The sequence below is a fragment of the Capra hircus genome, chromosome 8 (assembly GCF_001704415.2).
Source record: "Capra hircus breed San Clemente chromosome 8, ASM170441v1, whole genome shotgun sequence".
NCBI lineage: Eukaryota > Metazoa > Chordata > Mammalia > Artiodactyla > Bovidae > Capra > Capra hircus.
The window spans coordinates 48,267,707-48,290,010 of NC_030815.1; the positions used below are offsets into that span (position 1 = coordinate 48,267,707).

The following is a 22,304-nucleotide window of genomic DNA, read 5'->3' on the forward strand; positions in this document are numbered from 1 at the left end:
GGGTATGGATATTGGGTCAGGAATGTCCATAGAGGATACAGGAAGCCAGGGAAAAAGGAGTTGAACTAAAGGGAAGGATTCATTGCATGGTGGGATGGAATAAGTTGGGCAGAGGGGATGATTCAGACTGTGGAGTGATTCAGATATGCATCAAAGACTCAAAAAAGGTTTTGAGCCAGATAAGGTATGTGATGAAGGTGGTGATTTAAGGAAGAGTAATCTAATGGCCAGGTATTACAATGAATTACAGGGGAATGAGAGATGTAGAAAGATTTCTGAAAGACTCTGATGACAGAGGTAGAGATGTTAAAATAATGAACACTGCCTCATGTAGCATCAACTTTCTACCTGAAATAGAATTCCTCTAGCACCTCTGATAAGCATTAGGTTCTTCAGTGCTGAGAACTAGCAGGATTAAGCAAAATTCCCCACAGGTAATAATATTGGCAGTGGAAACAGTGACAGACTTTATTTTCTTGGGCTCCAAAATCACTGCAGGTGGTGACTGCAGCCATGAAATTAAGACACTTGCTCCTTGGAAGAAAAGCTGACAAACCTAGACAGCATATTAAAAATCAGAGACATTACTTTGCCAACAAAGGTCTGTCTAGTCAAAGCTATGGTTTTTCCAGTAGTCATGTACGGATGTGAGAGTTGGACCATAAAGAAAACTGAGTGCCAAAGAATTGATGCTTTTGAACTGTGGTGTTGGAGAAGACTCTTGAGAGTCCCTTGGACAGCAAGGGGATCAAACCAGTCCATCCTAAAGGAACTCAGTCCTGAATATTCATTGAAAGGACTGATGCTGAAGCTGAAGCTCTAATACTTTGGCCACATGATGCAAAGAACTGACTCATTAGAAAAGACCCTGATGCTGGGAAAGATTGAGGGCAGGAGGAGAAGGGGATGACAGAGGATGACATAGCTGGATGGCATCACTGACTCAATGGACATGAGTTTGAGCAAGTTCTGGGAGTGGTGATGGACAGGGAGGCCTGGCATGCTGCAGTCCATGGGGTCGCAAAGAGTCGGACACGACTGAGTGACTGAACTGAACAATACTGGCATTGCTACAGTTAAGAATAATGACAGTATCTTTTCTAAGCCCTATGTGCCAGACACTTTATATACATTATTGGGTATATTCCTCATAACCTTGCACATAGTAGAGGACATTGCACACATCTGAGTTTAGACCTTAAGCAAATAATATCCTTTGTCCTGGGTGTAAAGAGAGGGTCAGGTGCCAATGGGAGAATCTTTACTACTTACAGAATTAACTGGCTTTTTAAAAAAATTGTTCTTAAATGATATAATGATCTTTTATACTCTCACTTATGTTTTCATAATGATTTTAATTTAAAATGTTTTTAAAGGGGTCAGGGAAGTACATTTTAGGAAAGAAACATGACTTGAAATTGATTCTGTGTTTCTCACAGATAAATTTGGGCAGCGGGCATTTGTGGGCAAAGTTTGCATGGATTTGAATGACGCTGTTCCAGAATACAAAGAAACCACTGAGGAATCAATCAAGGAAACAGAGAGGTATGTTTATCTTGATTTATCTTATGGATAGAGTTACAGATGGAGAGAAGAAACCCCTTTAACCCAGGCAGAATGTGCACTTACGTCACTGACTATGTTTGTCTAACTTTTATGAAATTGACCTGATCCTTAGGAAAATGTTGCATGTCAATACTATTTTTGTATATCAAGTTATATTTGAAAGCCTCTGGGTACTTACTATACTTTAGGAAAAGCAAATCCCTTTTTTAAATGAAGGATTTTTTAAAAAGTGAATGATTTACCTACTTCATTATAGATCTGGGCTTCTCCTGTAGGTTAAACTTGTGTTGAGTGTCTGTGGCCTGCTCATTAAATTACTTTTGGTTATAGGTCATCCTATTGCTTGAGATCATTAGCTTTTGTTATATTCTTTTAATTTTACATGGGGATATGCTACTGATGCCATAGGTACTTTTTCTACATATATATATATGTATAACTTTAATTTATTTATTGGCTGTGATAGGTCTTCATGGCTGCACTTGGGCCCTCTGTAGTTGTGGTGAGTGAGAGCTACTCTTTGTAGAGTACAGGCTTTTTATTCTGGTGCCTCTCTAGTTTTAGAGCGTGGGTTCTAGGGCATGCAGGCTTCAGGAGTCGTGGCTCCCATGCTCTAGAGCACAGGCTCAATAGCTGTGGTGCACGGGCTTAGTTGCTTTGCAGCATGTGGGATCCTGCTCCCCAGATCAGGAATTGAACCTGTGCCTCCTGCATTGACAGACAGACTCACCACCACTGAGCCACCAGGGAAGTCGTTTTCCTACATTTCTTTAATGGCTTTCTCATGGCACCTTGAGGTTTTCACAAGGAACTGTGTTGTATTACACTCAACATCCAAGAAATATAGAAGAAAATTCTTTAGCTTTATACCTTCCCGAAGACCAAATGTATCCTGATGCAAAGTTTGAGAAGTCCAACTTTTCTCCATTCCCCAGGCCTCTACCTTAAGCGTGTCCTCTGAAAACAGTGGTTTAGAGGTTCCTATGTGCCCACAGAGAGAAGGAAGCATACATTTTTCCCTCAGCATTTGGCCATATGCTCAACTTTTCTAGGAATCTGTGTTTGTGGGAATGTGCTGTGTACTAAGCTGCTTCAGTCGTGTCCGACTCTTTGCGACCCTATGGACTATAGCCCTCTAGGCTCCTCTGTCCATGGGATTCTCCAGGCAAGAATACTGGAGTGGATTGCCATTCCCTTCTCCAGGGGATCCTCCCAACCTAGGGATAGAACCCAGGTCTCCTGTATCTCCTGTGCTGGCAGGTAGGTTCTTTAATCACTAGCGCCACCTGGGAGGCCCTGTTTGTGGGAATAGTGAACCCTAATTCACATTTTATATCTAAACAAAGTAACACCAGAAGGCAGGAAGCTATAGTTCATAAATATTTCCAGCCAAGGCAGAAATAGTCGTTTCATAGGCCATATAGGTACCATCATCCCCACTGATATAATTGGTAAGATCACCCCCCGGTCACTACCTGTTTCACGACCATGTCTGACCTAGTCTTTCTGCTTTACTCCAACATCCATGCCCAGTAGGACCTGGCCTTTGAAAATAAATGATGCTCTTGTGATTGTGTGGGCAAGCAGCTTCTACTTTAGGGAAACTGAAAGTGCAGAGCCCATGGCTTCTAAACACCTCCAGGTACATAGGACCCTACAACTCTAATGTCCATGGAACATAAAACATACGGCGATATTCCCTGAAACAGAGCTTAATGTATCTGAATGCCCTGAGTGCTGTAGGAATACTTGTGAACAGCCCAGCTGATGGTAGACGATAAAACTGTATTTCCCTGTGATTTTGTACTCCATATCCTGGACTACAAATGAGAGAACAAAGTAATTACTACTTGTTAATCCTTAATTAGTGGTGGTGAAACATATCCACCATTAGAAATGTTTATATTAAATTTAGGACAAATATAAGGATCATGTTTTTATCCTTTTAAAAGATTTATTTGAAAAATGCCTAAATTTTCTAACGTTACATTTGTTGTTTTCTTTCAGATTTGTGTCAGAAATGCTCCAGAGGAATGTAAGCAAACTTGTTCCTAGCTCACTTTTGGATTGCCTTTGTGTTGACTGTAGGATTTGTTGGTTTTGGTAGAGGTTAGTCTGTATGCTTAGCTTATTTCATGCATACAAAAGTATTTTCCTAAAACCTTAAATTGTTTTCATGGGGAACCCATCAACTCAGTTTAGTAAGGTCAGGCATTTTTTTTTACTTTCTCAGTGGTCTTCCCTCCCTCTCCTCTGAGACCTTCTAATTTCATAGGATGGGTCTGTTGCAAGTGGGAGAGGGCTTCATTGATGTAGACAGGTTATAGCCACTAGATGTTGTGGTGTGGATTGTTAGCTATATCATCATTGGCTCTAGCCCCTTGTACCCCTGATCGGGTCTGAAACACAGGTGGTGTCCAGCCGAGATGCCCCGCCAGACTGCCTTGGGCCATAGATGTTTGGCATGTCATGCGGCCTGAAGGCCTCAGCCAGGCACCCCCTTCACAGCACTCTGGTGTTGTGAGCCTGTGGAGGCAGTGCTGTCTTCTGTCCCACCTCCCCAGGAGGCTGGGCTCTGGCTCTACTGGGCAGTCTCTTAGATGGCAAACCAGACTCTTCCCTCACTATTTTTTAAGGTCTGATTGGAAACCATAGGACACCTCAGTATTTCTTTCAGTCTAATCTTGGGAGACCTAGATGCAACTTAGTGGATCCTTAGCCTCACCACTGCCCTAAGATGTAGAAAGGGGAACAGACCACCATCCTATTTTCAGTTTCCCCAGCACTCTCCTTTGAAACGTCTCCTCTGCCTCCTGATTCTCTTCATAAAAGCCACTCAGTCTGAGCTTTCATGTGTCTTGCACTTGAGATGGGATCTTCTTCCACTGAACTTGGTGGTACAGAAATACCCTTCCTTGTCCTCAACCATGAGCCATTTCCATGAAACCCATCCACTACTCTTGGAATGAAGGACTATTCCCAGAGATGAAGATATAAAATCATGTTGTGGTATGAAATGCATTTTGGGGTATGCTACACATTCAGATATCCATAGTTTCTTTACCAAGTGTTTTTGATGATTTCCAGTATCCGCGAGTGCAGCCCATAGTGACACCGCGTTTTCCCCTTTCCTGCTCTGAGACTTTGTTGGGTGAACTTGGAAACCTCGCGAAGGCCCGTGATTTGCACATTCAGGTGGGCATTTTTCTCCTGTTCATGCCTATGTCTAGACCTGCAAGACTTCTCTGTACTCCAAATTCTGGCAGTAATTTCATAATCTCCAAGTCTTCTACTGTGGAAGAGGTTGGTTTCCCCTCTTTCCTCTTTTAGTTCTTTTGACTGTCAATTATCATGACATAAGACAGATTAACAAGAGAAAACAAAATTTATTACGTGTGCACAGGAAATCCACAGAAGTATGAGGATTCCAAAGACAGCAAGGCAAGATGAGATATATATATGTTCTAGACTAAGAAGAAAGTAGGGGTCTCAGGCTTCAAGCAGAAATAAGGCACTGAAAATAAAAAGCTACTATTTGTTATGCAAATATATGCTGAACCATTTTGAGCAAGTGGGCTTTGCTAGGTTCCCCCTGTCTACATACCTAGTACCTTACTATAGGTATCTCTGATAATACCTCTTTCCTGGGACAGGCTTCCAATCTTAAGTAGGTGGTAAGGAGGAAGTTCAAAGCTTCTTCTGAGTCTTTTGGGCCTTGATTAGTTTTTAGCTCAAATTAATCTACATCCAGAGTGGCATACTTTGGGGGCAGCCTGCCCTTAGCCTCATACGATCTCCTCAAGATATAACAACATAGGATATAAGGTTCCTTAGAGACATCACCTAAATCTAGCTTGTTATTTTAGCTAAGAAACCTGAAGGTTCCTTTTGCCCTCAGTCATCTCCAATCTGGCTCCCAGAGATGAGGACATCTTAAGTAACCAGGCAGGATTAATGACAAACTGGTTACCTGCTCTCCATAGGATACATCTAATGCATTTCTTTCCTGTTTCTCTTTTGATACTTTCTCAGTGTTCTAGTCCTTCCTTTTTGGAGGAACCATCTATTATTTGAAAAGCAGAAAGAACCTAATTTCCACCTTACAAAAATGGATTTAAAAGCCCTTTTGTTCCAAGCTTCTTAAAGTCAGGAACAAAAAAAGTATATCTTACTTTGTCATTAAGTGGTTGCAATTTAGGAATAAAACACTTTCTAAAGCTTCCAGCTGGGTTAAAATTGGGAGTTGGGAGCTTCCCTCCTCCATTCGAGCTACATTACATCCTGCACTAAAATTTTCCCTTAAGAGTTGACCATCCAAAAACAAAGGGCATGTCAGGGAAAGGCAACACATTGATCCTTTATCATTTTGTAGGATGGAGGATTATTAAGATTTATCTTGTTAGGGTTCATTAACTATTTTTGTCTTTCCCCATTATTTTTTGGTGGTCTGTGATATTTGAAATTTTTTATTCAATCCCACACAATTGTAGGGAAGGAAAAAATTATCCTTTACATTTTTAGGGCCCCTGGCTGGGCCTGAAAACTAAACTGACATAGATGGATTAACAGGAGAAAAGCACACAAGTTTATATAAGTTTTATATGATACAAGAGCCTCATTAGGAAACAGAGACACAATAAAACATACCTGAGTATTTTTATGTTAGCCATGGTGACAAGCGTACAGTCCTGGAGGAGCAGGACGGGTTAAGGAGTATGAAGTAAGCATAGTAAACTGAGGAAAACTTAGCAAGGCCTGGTTCTTCTTGGTTTCCTTTGTCTTCAGAGATAAGGGTACTCCTTTCCTCTAGGTATAGGGTAGGAACCTCTCACACAAGAGTTTTATGACGTGTTTCAGGAAAAAGGGGGTGAAAGCAAGATCAGAGTGAACCACCTACTTTTACCATTTTCTCAAATTTCTTCAGCTTAAAATATTCAGTATTCCAAGGTGCCATATTTCGGGTAGTGTGTCCTGGACCCTATCGACACACAGAAGAATCAAGTATTTACTTGCTGGAGGTATATGTACATGTATATGTGCATATTTACTCAAATTTATCAAAATGACACAAGCCATCTGGTTTTCCTTTCCTCTCTTCCAACGTCCATGCCCATTTCTCAGTGGTCTGGATTTCCTCAAGGCAGGGAGAGAGCTCATTCTTCAGATGGAACATTCTGTTTTTAGTCCATTGTTATTTTTTATTTATTTGGTTAGTTATGCTCTACCTCCTGGAAGGAAGGGAAATGGCATTGCCATTTCTGGAAGTAGTAACTTGCTCATGAGTTATTTCTTATATCATATACTATACTCATCACTGGTTGGTCGGAAGTGATTTTTGTTTTAGATGAGGGGTTGGTATGGCGACACAATGTGTTTCAAAAACACTTTATACCATCTCAGGTTTTGTGGTTCCCTGGAGAAAGGACAGTGTTGGCGGCAGGACTCGCTTGGTTTGCTTATATGTGCATTCTTATACTCTCTTTCTTGATGATGTCAGGGCTGTCTCTTATTTTCAAGCTATTTCCTGAAGAAGAACTCATTCTGGAAGCTGACAAAGGGGACAGAATGGGAGCAGGGTCCCAGAGCCCAAACCCTGCTTCATTCTGTATGGCAACTCATTTATACCTTTTAAATATTGAATATCTATGAATTTTTATAAGAATAACACATTAAAAGCTAAAAGAATTTAGAAAATCACTTATCTTGCCCAACACTTTTATTTGCAAGATGAGAAAATGGAGGTGCAAAGAAAACAACTGACTTACCCTAAGACACATATGTAGGGTCAGAACCTGGGCTAAAATTCAACTTTTTAATTCATATTTCATCTTTTTTATGAGTAAACCATGCTCTATCATTTTGATGGCCAATGAACTCTTTTTTAAAATGGCCAATACCAGAAAAGGCAGGTGACTTATGAATAGCTAGGCTCCTGAGTCTCTTCAATTAGTATTTTTTATTTTTACTTAATCTTGCTATAGTTTGAAATTTGAAAAGACTGTTAGAAAGCATTATATGGGTTAGGGTTAGAATAGTACATGGTCATGTAATTATATATTCATAGTTTCATTGCCATATATATATAATAAGAATTGTTTTAAATAAAGTACATGAACCACCCATGATTTTATATAGGAAGGTAAACACCATCCACATCATTTGGGGGTAGGAAGTATAATTTCTAATGGTATCTTACATTAAAAAAACTGAAAATGTTATTTCTTTTCTTGTAGAGCCATATAAGTGAAAATCGTGATGAAGTTAAAGCTGTGGAAAACTTATACCCTGGTTATAAAAACTACACAGATGTGTATGATAGAAACAATCTTCTGACAAATAAGGTAAATTGCACATCATGACACAATCTATATGAAGTAGGGCATATTTATCTAAATTTAAAAATCTCAGTAGGAATCTTCAGAATTCTATAACACATGCATTTCCCAAATAAAGTACACACTGTGCTCATGCATGTGTGCATACAATCAAAAATGGGCCTGAAGTTTCATCCCTAATGAATAAATCATTAAATATATTTGTAAATAAATCTAAAAACTTCTTTGAGGGTGGGAATGTCATTTGGTCCGAGGACATTTTGTCAGTATCCATTAGAACGTAAATGTGTATCTCTTTGAGTTAGCAAGTGTATTTCTGAAGATCCATTCTGTAAGGACTATGAATAAGGATGTTAATTACATGTGAAAGTTAAAAAATGGCTATCAGTGGGGAATTGTTTAGATTATAGAACGTAGGTAATTAGAATTTTATCCAAAATTCACAAAGAATGAGGTATACAAACTTACAATTGTAGAAATATTGTTTGATGTGTGTTTGTGTATATGTGGGTACATGCTCACTTAGCAAACACTGCCTGGAAGACACACACTGAATGTTAAAAGTGATCCTTCCTGAGGAAGAAAGCAGAGGACTTTTGACATTTTTAAACACTCTTAAGACTGCTTTTTTAAAAAAATGAGTAAGTATTATATTTATAATTAAATAATTTTAAGTTAATTAAAATTAATATGAGTGAGGAGAGATCTCATTACAGCAATATATCCCCTGGCCTTGGCCTTTAACGAAATGTATGAACTGCTTGGAAAGTTTAATTATTATGGCAAATGAATTCTTAGAGACTGTGTGAACAGACAGGTTTCAAAGGTTAATATTCTGCATAGATCTTGTTTATGCTACATCGTAATTTTCACCCTACTCTACATCTATTTCCATATGATTAATAAATTAGCCTTCAATTTGCATGTTAATTTTATTTGCACAAATGTTGGAAAGATTTTATTTTAATGATAATTCTGTGGTCATTGAACCATGCTCCCCAAAGAAGAAAGCTATTTAAATACAGGTTTTATACTGACAGAAAAAGAATTTTGCAAGAGTAAAATCTTATTCAGGAAAACCCACAAATATTATCAGGATTAAACATTAAGAGAAGTCTTATATGTGTGCAGTGCCTGCCTTCTTGAATCAATTTTACCAGCTAAATACCTGGTTGTGAGTGAGGACTAATTTTAGCACTTTGAAGTGGTAGACTCCACCTGGAATGCTCTTCTCTCCAGACAGTGATGGCACATGGCTGCTACCTTTCTGAAGAAGAACTGGATGTATTCAGGGAACGAGGAGTGTCCATCTCGCATTGTCCCAATTCTAACTTATCGTAAGTAGGCAATTATGGACTGGTAGATTACGAATGTTTGGATTGCAACGCAGCAGCCAGATACCTTTTGTTTTCTGTGACTTCTGCAGTATCTCTCTTCTGCAGTTATGTTCTATTGGGATGTGAACTAGATAGAACAATGCCTGTCTGTACTACACTGAGGAGACTGAGAGCACTTAAAAAGAGGCGATTTTTTACAGAGTATACATTTGAGGAGCACCACATCTCTTAAAATTTCTGAGTTTGCACAAAAGAGAACAATAGGAAACAGAGTTCAAAACCAGTAGCACTGAGAATTTAGAGCTAAGGACCGAAAGAGTGCATATGCCAACCAGGTGTTCCAGAGAGAGGGTACTGACCTCCCATTACTTTATGTTGTACAAACTACCAGAAATTGTGCAGTGCCACCAGAAGCCATCACCCTTCGGTAGATGTCATGCTGTTGTACCTGACGAGATGCACTTAGGAGGGACCCTGTCCTACTGTTAATTCCCCAGGATGGAGAACACTCTATTTACAACTTTTTTTTAACCTTTGGAAAGTTATAGATGTATAAGGGAATCAGATGAAAGTTGCCTGTATCTTCACGGATAAAACCTCACAGACATGAAAATGCTGCGTCTAATTTTGGGGAATTCATGGATCCCATAATGCCAATCCATGAATGCTAGTCTAAAAGTTCCTATTCCATGATTTCATACAGAAAGGATCTCTCATTTCTGGTGTTAGTTGACCCAGAACAGAGCGAGAGGCAGGTTGTGGTGGATCATTAATATATTCATTCAATAAATTTCTTAGTTTCTGTTAGATTTTCATTTTCTTGAGGATTACTTTATATCCTTCCTCGTTTTGAGTTCTTGCAAAATCAGAACATGGCATAAGGATTTATGTGCAAGTAATTTATTTGGGAGGTGATCTCAGAAAGCACCTTTAGTGGGGAGAGACAGAGAAGGGAAGGAAGTAAGTAAAGAGCACATTACCAAGCAGGTCATCAGCATAGGCTCCTGGAATTTAATCCTCCCGGAATACTCAGGGAGCCAGTGTAGACCTCAAGGACACCCTGCCCAAGGGCTTGGGGAGCTGAGATAGTTATACCCAAACTTACCAGTTATTGGTGGAGGGCTTCTGGGTCACGGCGAAGGGGCATGAGGTCTCTGCAATTTCAGACCTTCCCCAAAAGAGGGCAGAGCAGGCTGCAGCTTTGTGAGAGAGCCTCCAGGCAGAGAGGAGATGGTTCTGGCGGTCAGAAGTCGGGGGACTCCGTGAATGAAAAAGTTCTAGTCAGTGGCAGTACAGGAAATGCACGTCAGCCATGGCAATATATTTCTGGAGTGTTTTGAGAGGTTCCAGAGGCTTTTCGTTTTCAGACAAAAAGTGATCAAACCTAATTGAGAATCTTGCCTATGTACATCTTCAGTTCAGTTCAGTTCAGTCACTCAGTCGTGTCCGACTCTTTGCGACCCCATGAATCACAGCACGCAAGGCCTCCCTGTCCATTACCAACTCCCGGAGTTCACTCAGACTCACGTCCATCGAGTCCGTGATGCCATCCAGCCATTTCATCCTCTGTCATCCCCTTCTCCTCCTGCCCCCAATCCCTCCCAGCATCAGAGTCTTTTCTAATGAGTCAACTCTTCGCATGAGGTGGCCAAAGTACTGGAGTTTCAGCTTTAGCATCATTCCTTCCAAAGAAATCCCAGGACTGATCTCCTTCAGAATGGACTGGTTGGATCTCCTTGCAGTCCAAGGGACTCTCAAGAGTCTTCTCCAACACCACAGTTCAAACGCATCAATTCCTCGGCGCTCAGCCGTCTTCACAGTCCAACTCTCACATCCATACACGACCACAGGAAAAACCATAGCCTTGACTAGACAGACCTTAGTCGGCAAAGTAATGTCTCTGCTTTTGAATATGCTAAGTTGGTCATAAGTTTTCCTCCAAGGAGTAAGCGTCTTTTAATTTCATGGCTGCAGTCACCATCTGCAGTGATTTTGGAGCCCCAAAAAATAAAGTCTGACACTGTTTCAACTGTTTCCTCATCTATTTCCCATGAAGTGATGGGACCAGATGCCATGATCTTCGTTTTCTGAATGTTGAGCTTTAAGCCAACTTTTTCGCTCTCCTCTTTCACTTTCATCAAGAGGCTTTTTAGTTCCTCTTCACTTTCTGCCATAAGGGTGGTATCATCTGCATATCTGAGGTTATTGATATTTCTCCCGGCAATCTTGATTCCAGCTGGTGCTTCTTCCAGTCCAGCGTTTCTCATGATGTACTCTGCATAGAAGTTAAATAAGCAGGGTGACAATATACAGCCTTGATGTACTCCTTTTCCTATTTGGAACCAGTCTGTTGTTCCATGTCCAGTTCTAACTGTTGCTTCCTGACCTGCATACAGATTTCTCAAGAGGCAGGTTAGTGACCATAATTATGGTCTGGTGACCAGTTAGAGGAAGGATTTAACATCCTATGAGTTTAGTTACGCAACACTTAAATGAAAACATGACTCAGCTTTGCAAACTGAGGTTTGAAGTTAAATTTTTCTTTATGGCTAATGTTTTGGTTTGAATGGTCATTGCTATTCCTTCTTCAACAACTTTGAGAGATTTCTTGCACATGCACTGAGCTTTGAAAATGATAGTTACGAGCATTTTCAAGCAAACCACTTTGACCTTTGCATCTTTACAGACTTCTGGGGATTGCTTTAGTTTTTGTCTCTTTAGAAAGGCGGCACGTCTATTGAGCTCAGGGTCATGATGTTTGAAATCTGTCCTAGTTGCTGCTGTCCTCAGCAGCAGCATTGCCTGCATCCCCTCTTCCAGTTTTACCCCTCTTTCTTTGCCCTCGCAAATCACTAGTCATTCAAGGCAACAAATGATTCCAGGAGGAGAGGAAAGGCAATCCTTTATAATTTCTACTTCCTAGCATAGAAGGATGGGCTGCTTGAAAAAAAATTTTTTAAGAGTTGCTAACACCATATTGTATAATTGAAATTTGTTAAGAAAGTAGAACTTGTAGGTTCTCAACAATAAAAAAAGGTAAATATATGTGAGGTGATAGATGTTTCAATGGGGAGAAATCCTCTCCCAGTGTATACATATATCAAATCATCATGTTGTATACTTTAAATATCCTATAATTTTGTTATTTATATCTTAACACATTATTGACCACGGGATTTTTTCAGAAACTAATGCTTGTGGCTGGTGATTTGTTATATAAGTGAATATTGAAATATCTCTAATCAATAACATTCAGGTAACAAAAGATGTATTAATACGTCTCTGGTCAATAAGTTGTTTATAAAGCTGAAAAATAAACATAAACTCGGTAAAACCATTGAACTAATTGCAAGATTTAAGTTCTTTTTATTTTTCCTTACACATAATCCCCTGCTCTCCTTTCTAATTCTTGCTGTTTTGTGCTCCCCTAATAGGAAGCTCTGCTCAAGGTTTTTGATCCTTTTTCACTCCAGGACTCAGATGGTCAGAGGTGACTAATGTGTTTGTGTCAGCATTAGAGCTGAGACAATGGGAATCACAATTTTCAGTGACATCACCATTGTTACTGTTAGCGTCCTTCTCTTGCTGGACCCATGTGGGGGGTCTCCTTGTTCTGACCGTCTCCTCTCTCTGCAGGCTCAGCAGTGGCCTGCTCAATGTGCCAGAGGTCCTGAAACATGGAGTGAAGACAGGGCTGGGAACAGGTTAGTAGCTTCCCATTAAGAGCCATGGCAAAGTGGTTAATAAAGTGCATAACTTTCTACTGTGAATAATTTTTCAAGTAACAGTTGTATGATTTTAAAAACTTAGTTTTATTTTCTGGCAGTCACATCTTGTGCTAATAGTGAAGCTGGAAGCAGTAAGAAAATATATGCAAAGGGAAAAGTTTTGGTGGCATTAACCTCTTGAAAGCCATTATCCATGTTTATATTCAGACACAGGGCTATAAAGGATAAGCCCTTCTCAAGTGTTTCAGAGATTCTTTTTAAAGAGTCCTTGTTCTTTTTTTTCCTTTTGTTTTATCCTTCTTGGTAAATTTCAATGGCTTGGATTTTTATGTTTTTTGTCTTCAGTAACTGTCATCACAAATACTGTCTCAAAAGAAAATTATTCGACCTTGTGAATAGTGAACACAAATTCAGTCTATGCCATAATGGAGAACTCTGAGATATATTAAAAAACGTGCTTTGCTTTTAAGAAGTTTTTAACAAAATGAGATTCTGATTCCCACAGGCAGTCTGATGTTTGCTCGGCTGAAGGACAATCTAGGTGGCTGATGAATTAGCGATGTCTCCTTTTTCTCATAGTACATTTGAATTGCTTTTCCTGAATATGTGTAGTGCTGCTCACTTTGGAAGGGAGTCAGGCCCCAAAGTCTAGGCATCCACTATGACCTTTCTTTATCACTGAGTATGAATGAACTAAAAAAAAAGTTTTTAATGGCTTTGGGGCACAAGGGCTTATTTTTCATTCTTGATTCATTTGTCTTACTGATTTATAAGAGCACCAGGATGTTTGCATATTGAAAATAATGGTTTTCATCATTTTTTACAACAACTCAAGTCTCAGTTAATTTTTATACCAAACAATATTGGTAAGACTACAATAAAAAAATGATTCATTCCTCAGTTTTACATGAATCAAATCAATTGAGGTTTTTTTAAAATTTGAATTTAAGCCTTGAATCACTAAGATTGTGTAATACTTGGATATAGTTTCAGGTATTAAGGTAGGAAACCAGTTGTTTTCACTCTGACAGAAAACCTTTAATGGATAAGAAAAAAAGTGGTCAAGAGTTTTTGTCAGTGGAAAATTTAGTAGAAATTCAAAACTCAGATGTTGCTTTCAGATTTTCAAGGAGTTTGGTCTCCACAACTTTAGTTCCTCACATGACTTCCAGTTCTTGAATTTGGGTTGCATCAGTTCAGTTCAGTTCATTCACTCAGTCGTGTCCACCTCTTTGTGACCTAATGAATTGCAGCATGCCAGGCCTCCCTGTCCATCACCAACTCCCGGAGTTCACTCAAACTCATGTCCATCGAGTTGGTGATGCCATCCAGCCATCTCATCTTCTGTCGTCCCCTTCTCCTCCTGCCCCCAATCCCTCCCAGCATCAGAGTCTTTTTTGGGTTGCATAGTGATGATCTAAAATGATTCTGTAGAGCTCTGTCACTTATTAGCCATAAGACCTTGAGCAAAATACCTTAATTTTCTAAAGATTCATTTCCTAATTTCCATAACAAGAACAACAATAATTATAACAATATCTATGCTACATGCTTGTTTTGAGACTTAAATGAAAAAAATGCATGTGATGTGGTTTGCAGATACCTGGCAAGTTGCACTAGTCAATAAAGATTGGCTTAAAAGGGAACGAATAATGGTGGTTTCCTGATTAAAGGTTTAATATGATATATTCTCATGTGTTAACTTGGAGGATGCTGATGCATTTTGCATAGCTATCCTATATACAACTATTTCCTAAACATGACCTTTATGCATAAACTTGTTCTTTTCCTTTGAACTTTAAAAGACTGTTTAACTTATATTGTGCCGAGTGTAGGTCTAAGAGTGGATCATTCACTCTATAACAAATAGAGGCAGATCTGAACTTTCTCATTTCTTAATTGTTAAATATGAGAAACGTGCATGATGCTTCACAAAACCACTGCAAAACAAGAGAAAGTGGTATCAAAAATAATAAGAGAATGAACATATCTCCCATGTACTTTAGGATCTAGAATAAGAGTTCAGAATATTGCTATCATCCCTAGAGGACAAGAAGACATGGCCCTATGAAAAGACCTTGAGTTTTGATGGAAAAGGAAAATTTGAAAATGGAAGAAGAAAATTGAAAAAGAGAAAATAGTAAGCTGGAGGGAGACTAAATGGTACAACCACTTTATAAGAAACTGAAGTTGAAAATACATCTACATATGACTCAGTAATTCCATTTTGGGTATTTACCCTAGAGAAATAAACACATATATTTATACAAGAATATTTATAATACCTTTATTAATAATAGCCCCAAACTGGAAATAAAGTTTAAAAACCTTCTAACAGGAGGACAGATAAGCAGATGCAGCACATTCATACAAAGAAACACCACTGAGCATTTTTTTTTTTTTAAAAAAAGAACAAATCATTGATACATACAAAACAAAAATATTTTGTTAAAAATACTGGAGAGAGTGTGGTGAGAAGGGAACCCTCATACACTTGGTGGGAAGGTAACTTGGTGGGGTTACAGGGAAAAGAGTATAGAGGTTCCTCAGAAAACTAAAAAGAGTTGCCATATGATCCAGCAATCCCACTCCAGGGCATATATCCATACAAAACTATAATACAAAAAGACACAGGCACCTCTATGTTCATAGCAGCACTATTTACCATAGTCAAGACTGGAAGCAACCTAAATGTCCATTGACAGATGAATGGGTAAAAAACAACGTGGTACATACATACGATGGCATACTACTCAGCCATTAAAGAAGACTGAAGTAATGCCACTGAAGCTCTATGGATAATGATCAAACCAAGGGAAGAATTCAGGAAGAGGACAAGTACCACATGGTACCACTTATATGGAGAATCTAAAATATGACAGAAATGAACCTATCTACAAAACAGAAACAGACTCAGAGACACAGAAAGTAGACTTGTGGTTGCTGAGGGAGAGGAATGGACTGGGAGTTTGGGGTTAGCAGATGCAAACTATTACATTTAGAATGGATAAACAGCAAGGTCCTACTGCATAGCACAGGGAACTATATTCAATATCCGGTGATAAACCATACTAGAAAAGAATATGAAAAAAGAATGTATTACATTCCCATACAGCAGAAATTAACACAATACTATACATCAACTCTACTTCAAGAAGATAAAACATTCTCACTTAAAAATCATTTTGTTAAGTGAAAAAAGCCAAGCACAAAAGAGCACTCACTGTATGGTTCCATATGTATGAAGTCCAGGGACAACAGATTGTCCAGGTTAGCAGCAACAGAGCTAACCTACATTGGCAGAAATCAGAAAATGGTCGCCAAGCAAAAGCAGGTAGAAGTCCATATTTGCCATGTGCACTTGATTCTGTCCAAAGTGCCTGATATGTTTTTCTAACTAGTTTTCTTGTTAGGAGGTGTTGCCCTTCCTTTCTCACTTCACTCTGTAGGACGGGCTCTAGGTCCAACCGCATCTTTACAGACGGCCCAGTTCCGTTCTTTTTTTTGTGGCTGGGTGATGCCCTTTTGTATATATGCACCACATCTTCCTTGCCCATGCTTCTGTTGATGAATGTTTAGGTTGCTTCCATGTCCTGGCTATTGTAAACAGCAATGCAGTGAACACTGGGGTGTGCTCTGTGCTGGTGAAATGGGAAGGAAATCCAAAAAAGAGAGGGATATATGTATACATAAAGCTGATTCACTTTACCATACAGTAAAAACTAACACAGCATTGTAAAGTAGTTATACTCCAATAAAAAATGATTAAAAATAAAACATCAATTAAAAAAAGTGGTTGCCAAGATTTGAGGTGGGGGTGGGGAGGGGAACTACTGAAAAGGGCCATGAGGGACCTTGCTGGGATGAGGGAAATGTTTAATATCTTGTTTTTTGAAAGGTACTTAAATGGCTATATATAGTTATGAACATTCATCAAACTGAACACAAGTTCTGAGCATTTTATGATACCTTAATTATCCCTCCGTTAAAACAAACAAACAAACAAACCACGTAGCTAGCCATGAGAAGCAGAATTATTGTTGTGGAAAATTAAATCAGTGATGTGGAGAATGAAGTTGACCAAAGATAAAAGCGGGTGTTTGAGAACAATCTACATGGAAGATAGGAGAGCATGGCACCAGCAAACGGGGTTTTCCTGACTAAGGATCCAGAACTAATGGAACAGAAGCAACCATCAGAGCTCTGAAGAACAAATCTTTTCTGAGCTTACTGAGTATCGTAATGAAAGAACTTACCCTCTTTAGGTCTAAACCATAACTGAACCAATTGTGGCAAAATATTTAATTATAAAGGAAAAGAAAAGAAAGTTCTAAAATGCTGAGGCAGGGGGAAAAGTCATTTATCAATAAAACAGTTAAAAACCAATTTTTGTTGGCCTGCAAAATATCAAGAACAAGAGTTTGGAGAGAAAGTGGTTGTTATTAAAGATTATATTAGGCCATTTTCTCCCTTATGTGTGAAAGCAACAAAATTCTCAAATGTACAAAGGTTTGGAAAATATTCTCCCCATGAATCCTTTGAAAAAATTACCTGAAAATCTATATGGTTCAATGAGTGATGAGCCAAAGTGAAGGGTCATGGTACAGGGAAGTATGGTACAACAGGACGTCAGGGAAGGCTAAAATCGTTTAAAACAGAAATAAGAAACAAATTGTAAAGGAGTTTAAAAAATGACAGAATGTGTACAATGTTAAAAGTAATACCTTTTAAAAAACTATCAGACTATGAGTCTTAAACTGGTCTAACAGCTTTAATAAACAACAACATAAACATTAAAAAAATCAAAATGGCAACATAAGTCAAGGTATTTCCCTCTGGGAAGAGGTTCCTGGGACCTGAATCTATAATACTGTCTTTGAAACTGTTAGATCCTTGAGTTTTGGTATATTTTCCCTGTATCATTTGAATGTCTTTAATATTTTATCATAAAATCTTAAAATAATGTACAGGCTGTAAGAAAGAACTTCCCAAGTACTAAAAATTGTTTTACGTTCTGATTTTATTAACAGAAACCAAGAAGTTGTGGTTTATGTGTAAGGTTGAAAGGATGAAGATGTATTTGGCAAGTGGGAGCAAAATTATGAGTGTATAAAATATCCTTATCTCAAAAGAAAAGGACATAGCAAATTATCAAAAAAAAAAAACAAACAAACCAATAACCTGAAAAAATATGGAACAAGTTTATGTCAACAAGACCTACAAACTCATCAAAACAATGTACATGGAGCCAGGATGCCACTCTCTAGGGACAAATTCCTACCCTTCTAATTCACTTCAATTAATTCAAAAGCAATATTCTTTGATCAACTTGTAGACTCCAATCCAGTGATTAATGAATTTTGAAAAAGCATGTATTCTTTTCCTAATCTACACATCTTAGATGCCAGAGTGTTCACTATATCATTCCTTGGAACTTCCTTGTTCCTCATGTCCCTCTCTTTTTCCTTCCTTTCTTTCCTTCCACCCTCCCTCCCTCATTTTTTAATTTTTAATTAACTTTTGAAAAGCCCACCCCCCCTTGGCTGTCTCAGCCCTTCCCCTTCTCAGTGTTTACAGTTGAGCAGCTGGATGTTGCCGGAAAAGATTTTTCTAGTGGTTTCTTTTTAAATGTTGCTTTCAAATCCTAAGTGGCCCTTAGTTCAGTTCAGTTCAGTTCAGTTCAGTCGCTCAGTCGTGTCCAACTCTTTGCAACCCCATGAATCACAGCACGCCAGGCCTTCCTGTCCATCACCAACTCCTGGAGTTCACTCAAACTCATGTCCATCTAGTGGGTGATGCCATCCAGCCATCTCATCCTCTGTCATGCCCTTCTTCTCCTGTCCCCAATCCCTCCCAGCATCAGAGTCTTTTCCAATGAGTCAACTCTTCACATGAGGTGGCCAAAGTACTGGAGTTTCAGCTTTAGCATCATTCCTTCCAAAGAAATCCCAGGGCTGATCTCCTTCAGAATGGACTGGTTGGATCTCCTTGCAGTCCAAGGGACTCTCAAGAGTCTTCTCCAACACCACAGTTCAAAAGCATCAATTCTTCGGGGCCCAAATAGACAATTATGTTTCTCTAATATGTTCCCATATTCCAAGACAGACTTACGTATTTCTTCCTGTGTGTTTTATCCCAAATCATACCCTCTTTGCTTCCAGCTAATGGCCTTATCTCATCAGTCATTGAGAAAACAGACACAATCAGAAGACTTTCCTTTATGTTCCCACCACTAAATTTACATACCTTCCTCCATCTGCTTGCATTTTCTCTTCTTTTTCTTGCTGTAGCTGAAAAAATTTCTCTTCCAATCTAAGTCAAAAACAAACATACCCTGAAGTGTGTTCTGTACTCTCTCTTCTCCCTTGATCTCAATAAATCAATTCCATTGGCCAGTAACTCTCCTGTATCATTGTTACTTCCTCCCTCCTGGCTCATTCCTTCAGCATACAAACATTCTGTAGACCTCCTGATCTTTTAAGCAAAGGTGTGAAGAAAACCTCTCTGTTAATTAGACACCCTCTTCTGGCTCCTGCCCCACTTCTCTATCCCCTTTCCCAGCAAAACTTCAATGAGTAGGTACTCACACTGCCATTGCATCCCAGGCACTCTTCTACTCCTCCACCCACTTCAGCCTGGCTTCTTACCACCACCCATAGTTACTATCCTTGTCCTTTCTACCCTGGATTGTTACCACACTACCATCTTTTTTGGAGGAGGAAATGGCAGCTAGACCGAACACCTCATACAAGCATACAAGAAGCCATTGCTTCTTGCTTAAACTCCTGCACTAGCTTCCTAATCGGAGTAGGTGATGGCATCCCACTCTAGTACTCTTGCCTAGAAAATCCCATGGACGGAGGAGCCTGGTAGGCTGCAGTCCATGGGGTTGCGAAGAGTCGGACATGACTGAGCGACTTCACTTTCACTTTTCACTTTCATGCATTGGAGAAGGAAATGGCAACCCACTCCAGTGTTGTCTGGAGAATCCCAGGGATGGGGAAGCCTGGTGGGCTGCCATCTATGGGTTTGCACAGAGTTGGACACAACTGAAGCGACTTAGCAGCTTAGCAGCAGCTTCCTAATGGTCTCATATTCCCGGGCCCTTCTAATCCAGTATTCTCTTTTCAAAAGAATCACAATGAAAATATGACTATTTTCTAAAACAAAAAAAATCATACAAGTTTATCTAAAGACATGTAAGACAGCTGAACATAAAATTAAACTGCAATCTAAGATTACTTAATGGGCTATTATTTTTGATCTTTGCAATATACATAGGCACTAACAACTATATGTGTCTACCAAGACGTGACAAAAGGAACTCTTGAAATATTAAGTGTATTTTATTAGCTATAGATGTACTTTTCCTCTAATAAAACATGTTAGCTTACTTGACATTTATACAAATTCATTTAACTTCTATATTCATTCTTGTCAAAGGCAGTATTTCAATTTAATTATGATTAGGGACTTATTTAAAACACTATAAAAACTCTCATTCTTCATCTAATGATGCCAGTGACGAATGTAAAGTTGTCAATATCAGCACTGATCATTTATTACACTAATTTTTCCAGAATATTTAAGTCCACTCTAAAAGCTCTTCCTGAAAAAATTATCATGAAGAAGTAGCTATTTAATTCCCAAAGTCCTCATTGGAATGAAAATAGAGTTGGGACAAGTTTTTAGAGCATAGAACTATGAGTTTATTTTAGATCTCATGTTATCTATAATCATATTTGACCAATTTCTCTGAGAGTTTAGGGAATAGTCAAAGATGTTTCTTCTCTTAACTTTATTGAACATTTGGGTATTGTGCTGTGTTGAATTGTGCTCCCTGAACCACCTCCCCCAAAAGGAGATACCTACCAGGAACATGTAAATATGGCCTTATTTGAAATAAAGATCTTTGCAAATGTAATTAAGGTAAAGCTCTTAGGATGAAGTCATTGTGAATTAAGGTGAATCCAATGATGAATGTCCTTATAAGAACAAGCAATGAAAGGCGCATAAAGACACAGAAGGAAGAAGCCTATTTGAATATGGCGGCAGACACTGGAGCTACACTGCCACAAACCAAGGAACACCAGGAGCCCCCTTAAACTGGGAGAAATCAGGGAAGCTTCTTCCCTAGCCACTGTAGTGATGGTGGCCCTGCCACACTTCTGCCCTCCAAAACTGTGAGAGAATAAATTTGGTGTTTTTTTTTTTTTTTTGCCACACATGTGAGATCTTAGTTCCCCAACCAGGGACTGAACCCGTGCCTCTGCAGCGGGAGCACTGAGTCCTAACCACCAGACTACCAGAGAAGTCTAAATGTCTGCTGTTTGGAACCATCACATTTGTGGTAATCTGTTTCAGCAGCCCTAGAAAACTAGTAGAAGTGCAATTTGATACTAATTGCAAGTTTTGAATTCCTTTAAATATTAGTCTGTGTCTATTCTGTGCTTGAAGATAAGGTCTTTTCTCTGAAGTATATTAGAGTGAATATCTGTCATTAAAAACAGAAAAAAACCCAATATACCTAATAATCCAGCTCATGAGGTTACTGTTTATTTTATCTACCATAGATGTGGCTGGTGGTTATTCATCATCCATGCTTGATGCAATCAGAAGAGCAGTGATGGTTTCCAATATCCTTTTAATTAATAAGATAAATGCAAAAAGCCTCACCCTCAAGGAAGTCTTCAGACTAGCTACTCTTGGAGGCAGCCAAGGTAATGAGCATTTTCTTTCTTTCTCACACGATGCACAACCATGCCAATCTATGTCCGTGGCTGAAGTATAAAGGTTCATGATGCTGACATCAGCAGGCATCCACATATTCATGATTTGCATCTCACATAATATACCCAAAGTTTAGCAAGTAAAGTACACATTTAAGCATGTGGTGAATCATTATTTGAATGATTTGAATCATTAATTTAGCAAGCTCTTTGTTTTTGGCAGAAGAGACGTTCAGTATGCAGTTATCATATTCTTGTAATGGATACTTGTATTGGTCACATGCATATGAATTCTTTAATCAGTTTTTTCCCATCAAGTCGTCAAGTGCTCTCTATTGGCCTGAGTAGTAATAATAATAATAGCCGAGACTTATTGGTTTCTTACCATGTGGTAGGCACTATGCAACATGCCTTATGGATGCTGTTATTTAATCCTCAGAACTATTGCTATTTATTCTATTTTACCAACCAGGTACCTGAGTGAGGCTTACACACCTCACTGCGGTATATTATTTGAATCTAGAAAATATGATGCCAGAGTGCAGGTCAGTGCTTTCCACTGCAATATCTTCCTGTATAAATCTTTTTTTTTCCTTCCTGTATAAATCT

At 38.9% G+C, this 22,304-nt stretch overlaps 1 protein-coding gene and 1 long non-coding RNA gene across 6 annotated transcripts in view; one reads left to right on the forward strand and one right to left on the reverse strand.

Moving 5' to 3' along the window:
• Window positions 1-22,304, reverse strand: part of LOC102170604 — a 254,976-nt gene that overhangs the window by 164,361 nt on the left and 68,311 nt on the right. Inside the window, exons 3-4 of one of the 5 annotated variants that reach the window (XR_001918439.1) lie at window positions 19,213-19,278; window positions 16,784-17,605 (exon numbers count right to left, since the gene is read on the reverse strand). The exons of 2 other annotated variants lie outside the window; for them this stretch is intronic. This is a non-coding gene — a long non-coding RNA (uncharacterized LOC102170604). Of the gene's footprint in view, window positions 1-16,783; window positions 17,606-19,212; window positions 19,279-22,304 lie in introns of those variants that run through there. 2 more of the 5 variants (XR_001918440.1, XR_001295978.2) reach the window with 2 other exon arrangements.
• GDA (guanine deaminase) overlaps window positions 1-22,304 on the forward strand; it is a 135,618-nt gene that overhangs the window by 103,817 nt on the left and 9,497 nt on the right. The window contains exons 5-11 of the mRNA XM_005683751.3: window positions 1,440-1,545; window positions 3,574-3,601; window positions 4,654-4,761; window positions 7,800-7,907; window positions 9,141-9,238; window positions 12,875-12,942; window positions 21,540-21,686. Coding sequence (XP_005683808.1) covers window positions 1,440-1,545; window positions 3,574-3,601; window positions 4,654-4,761; window positions 7,800-7,907; window positions 9,141-9,238; window positions 12,875-12,942; window positions 21,540-21,686 — 663 coding nt within the window. The remainder of the gene's footprint in view (window positions 1-1,439; window positions 1,546-3,573; window positions 3,602-4,653; window positions 4,762-7,799; window positions 7,908-9,140; window positions 9,239-12,874; window positions 12,943-21,539; window positions 21,687-22,304) is intronic.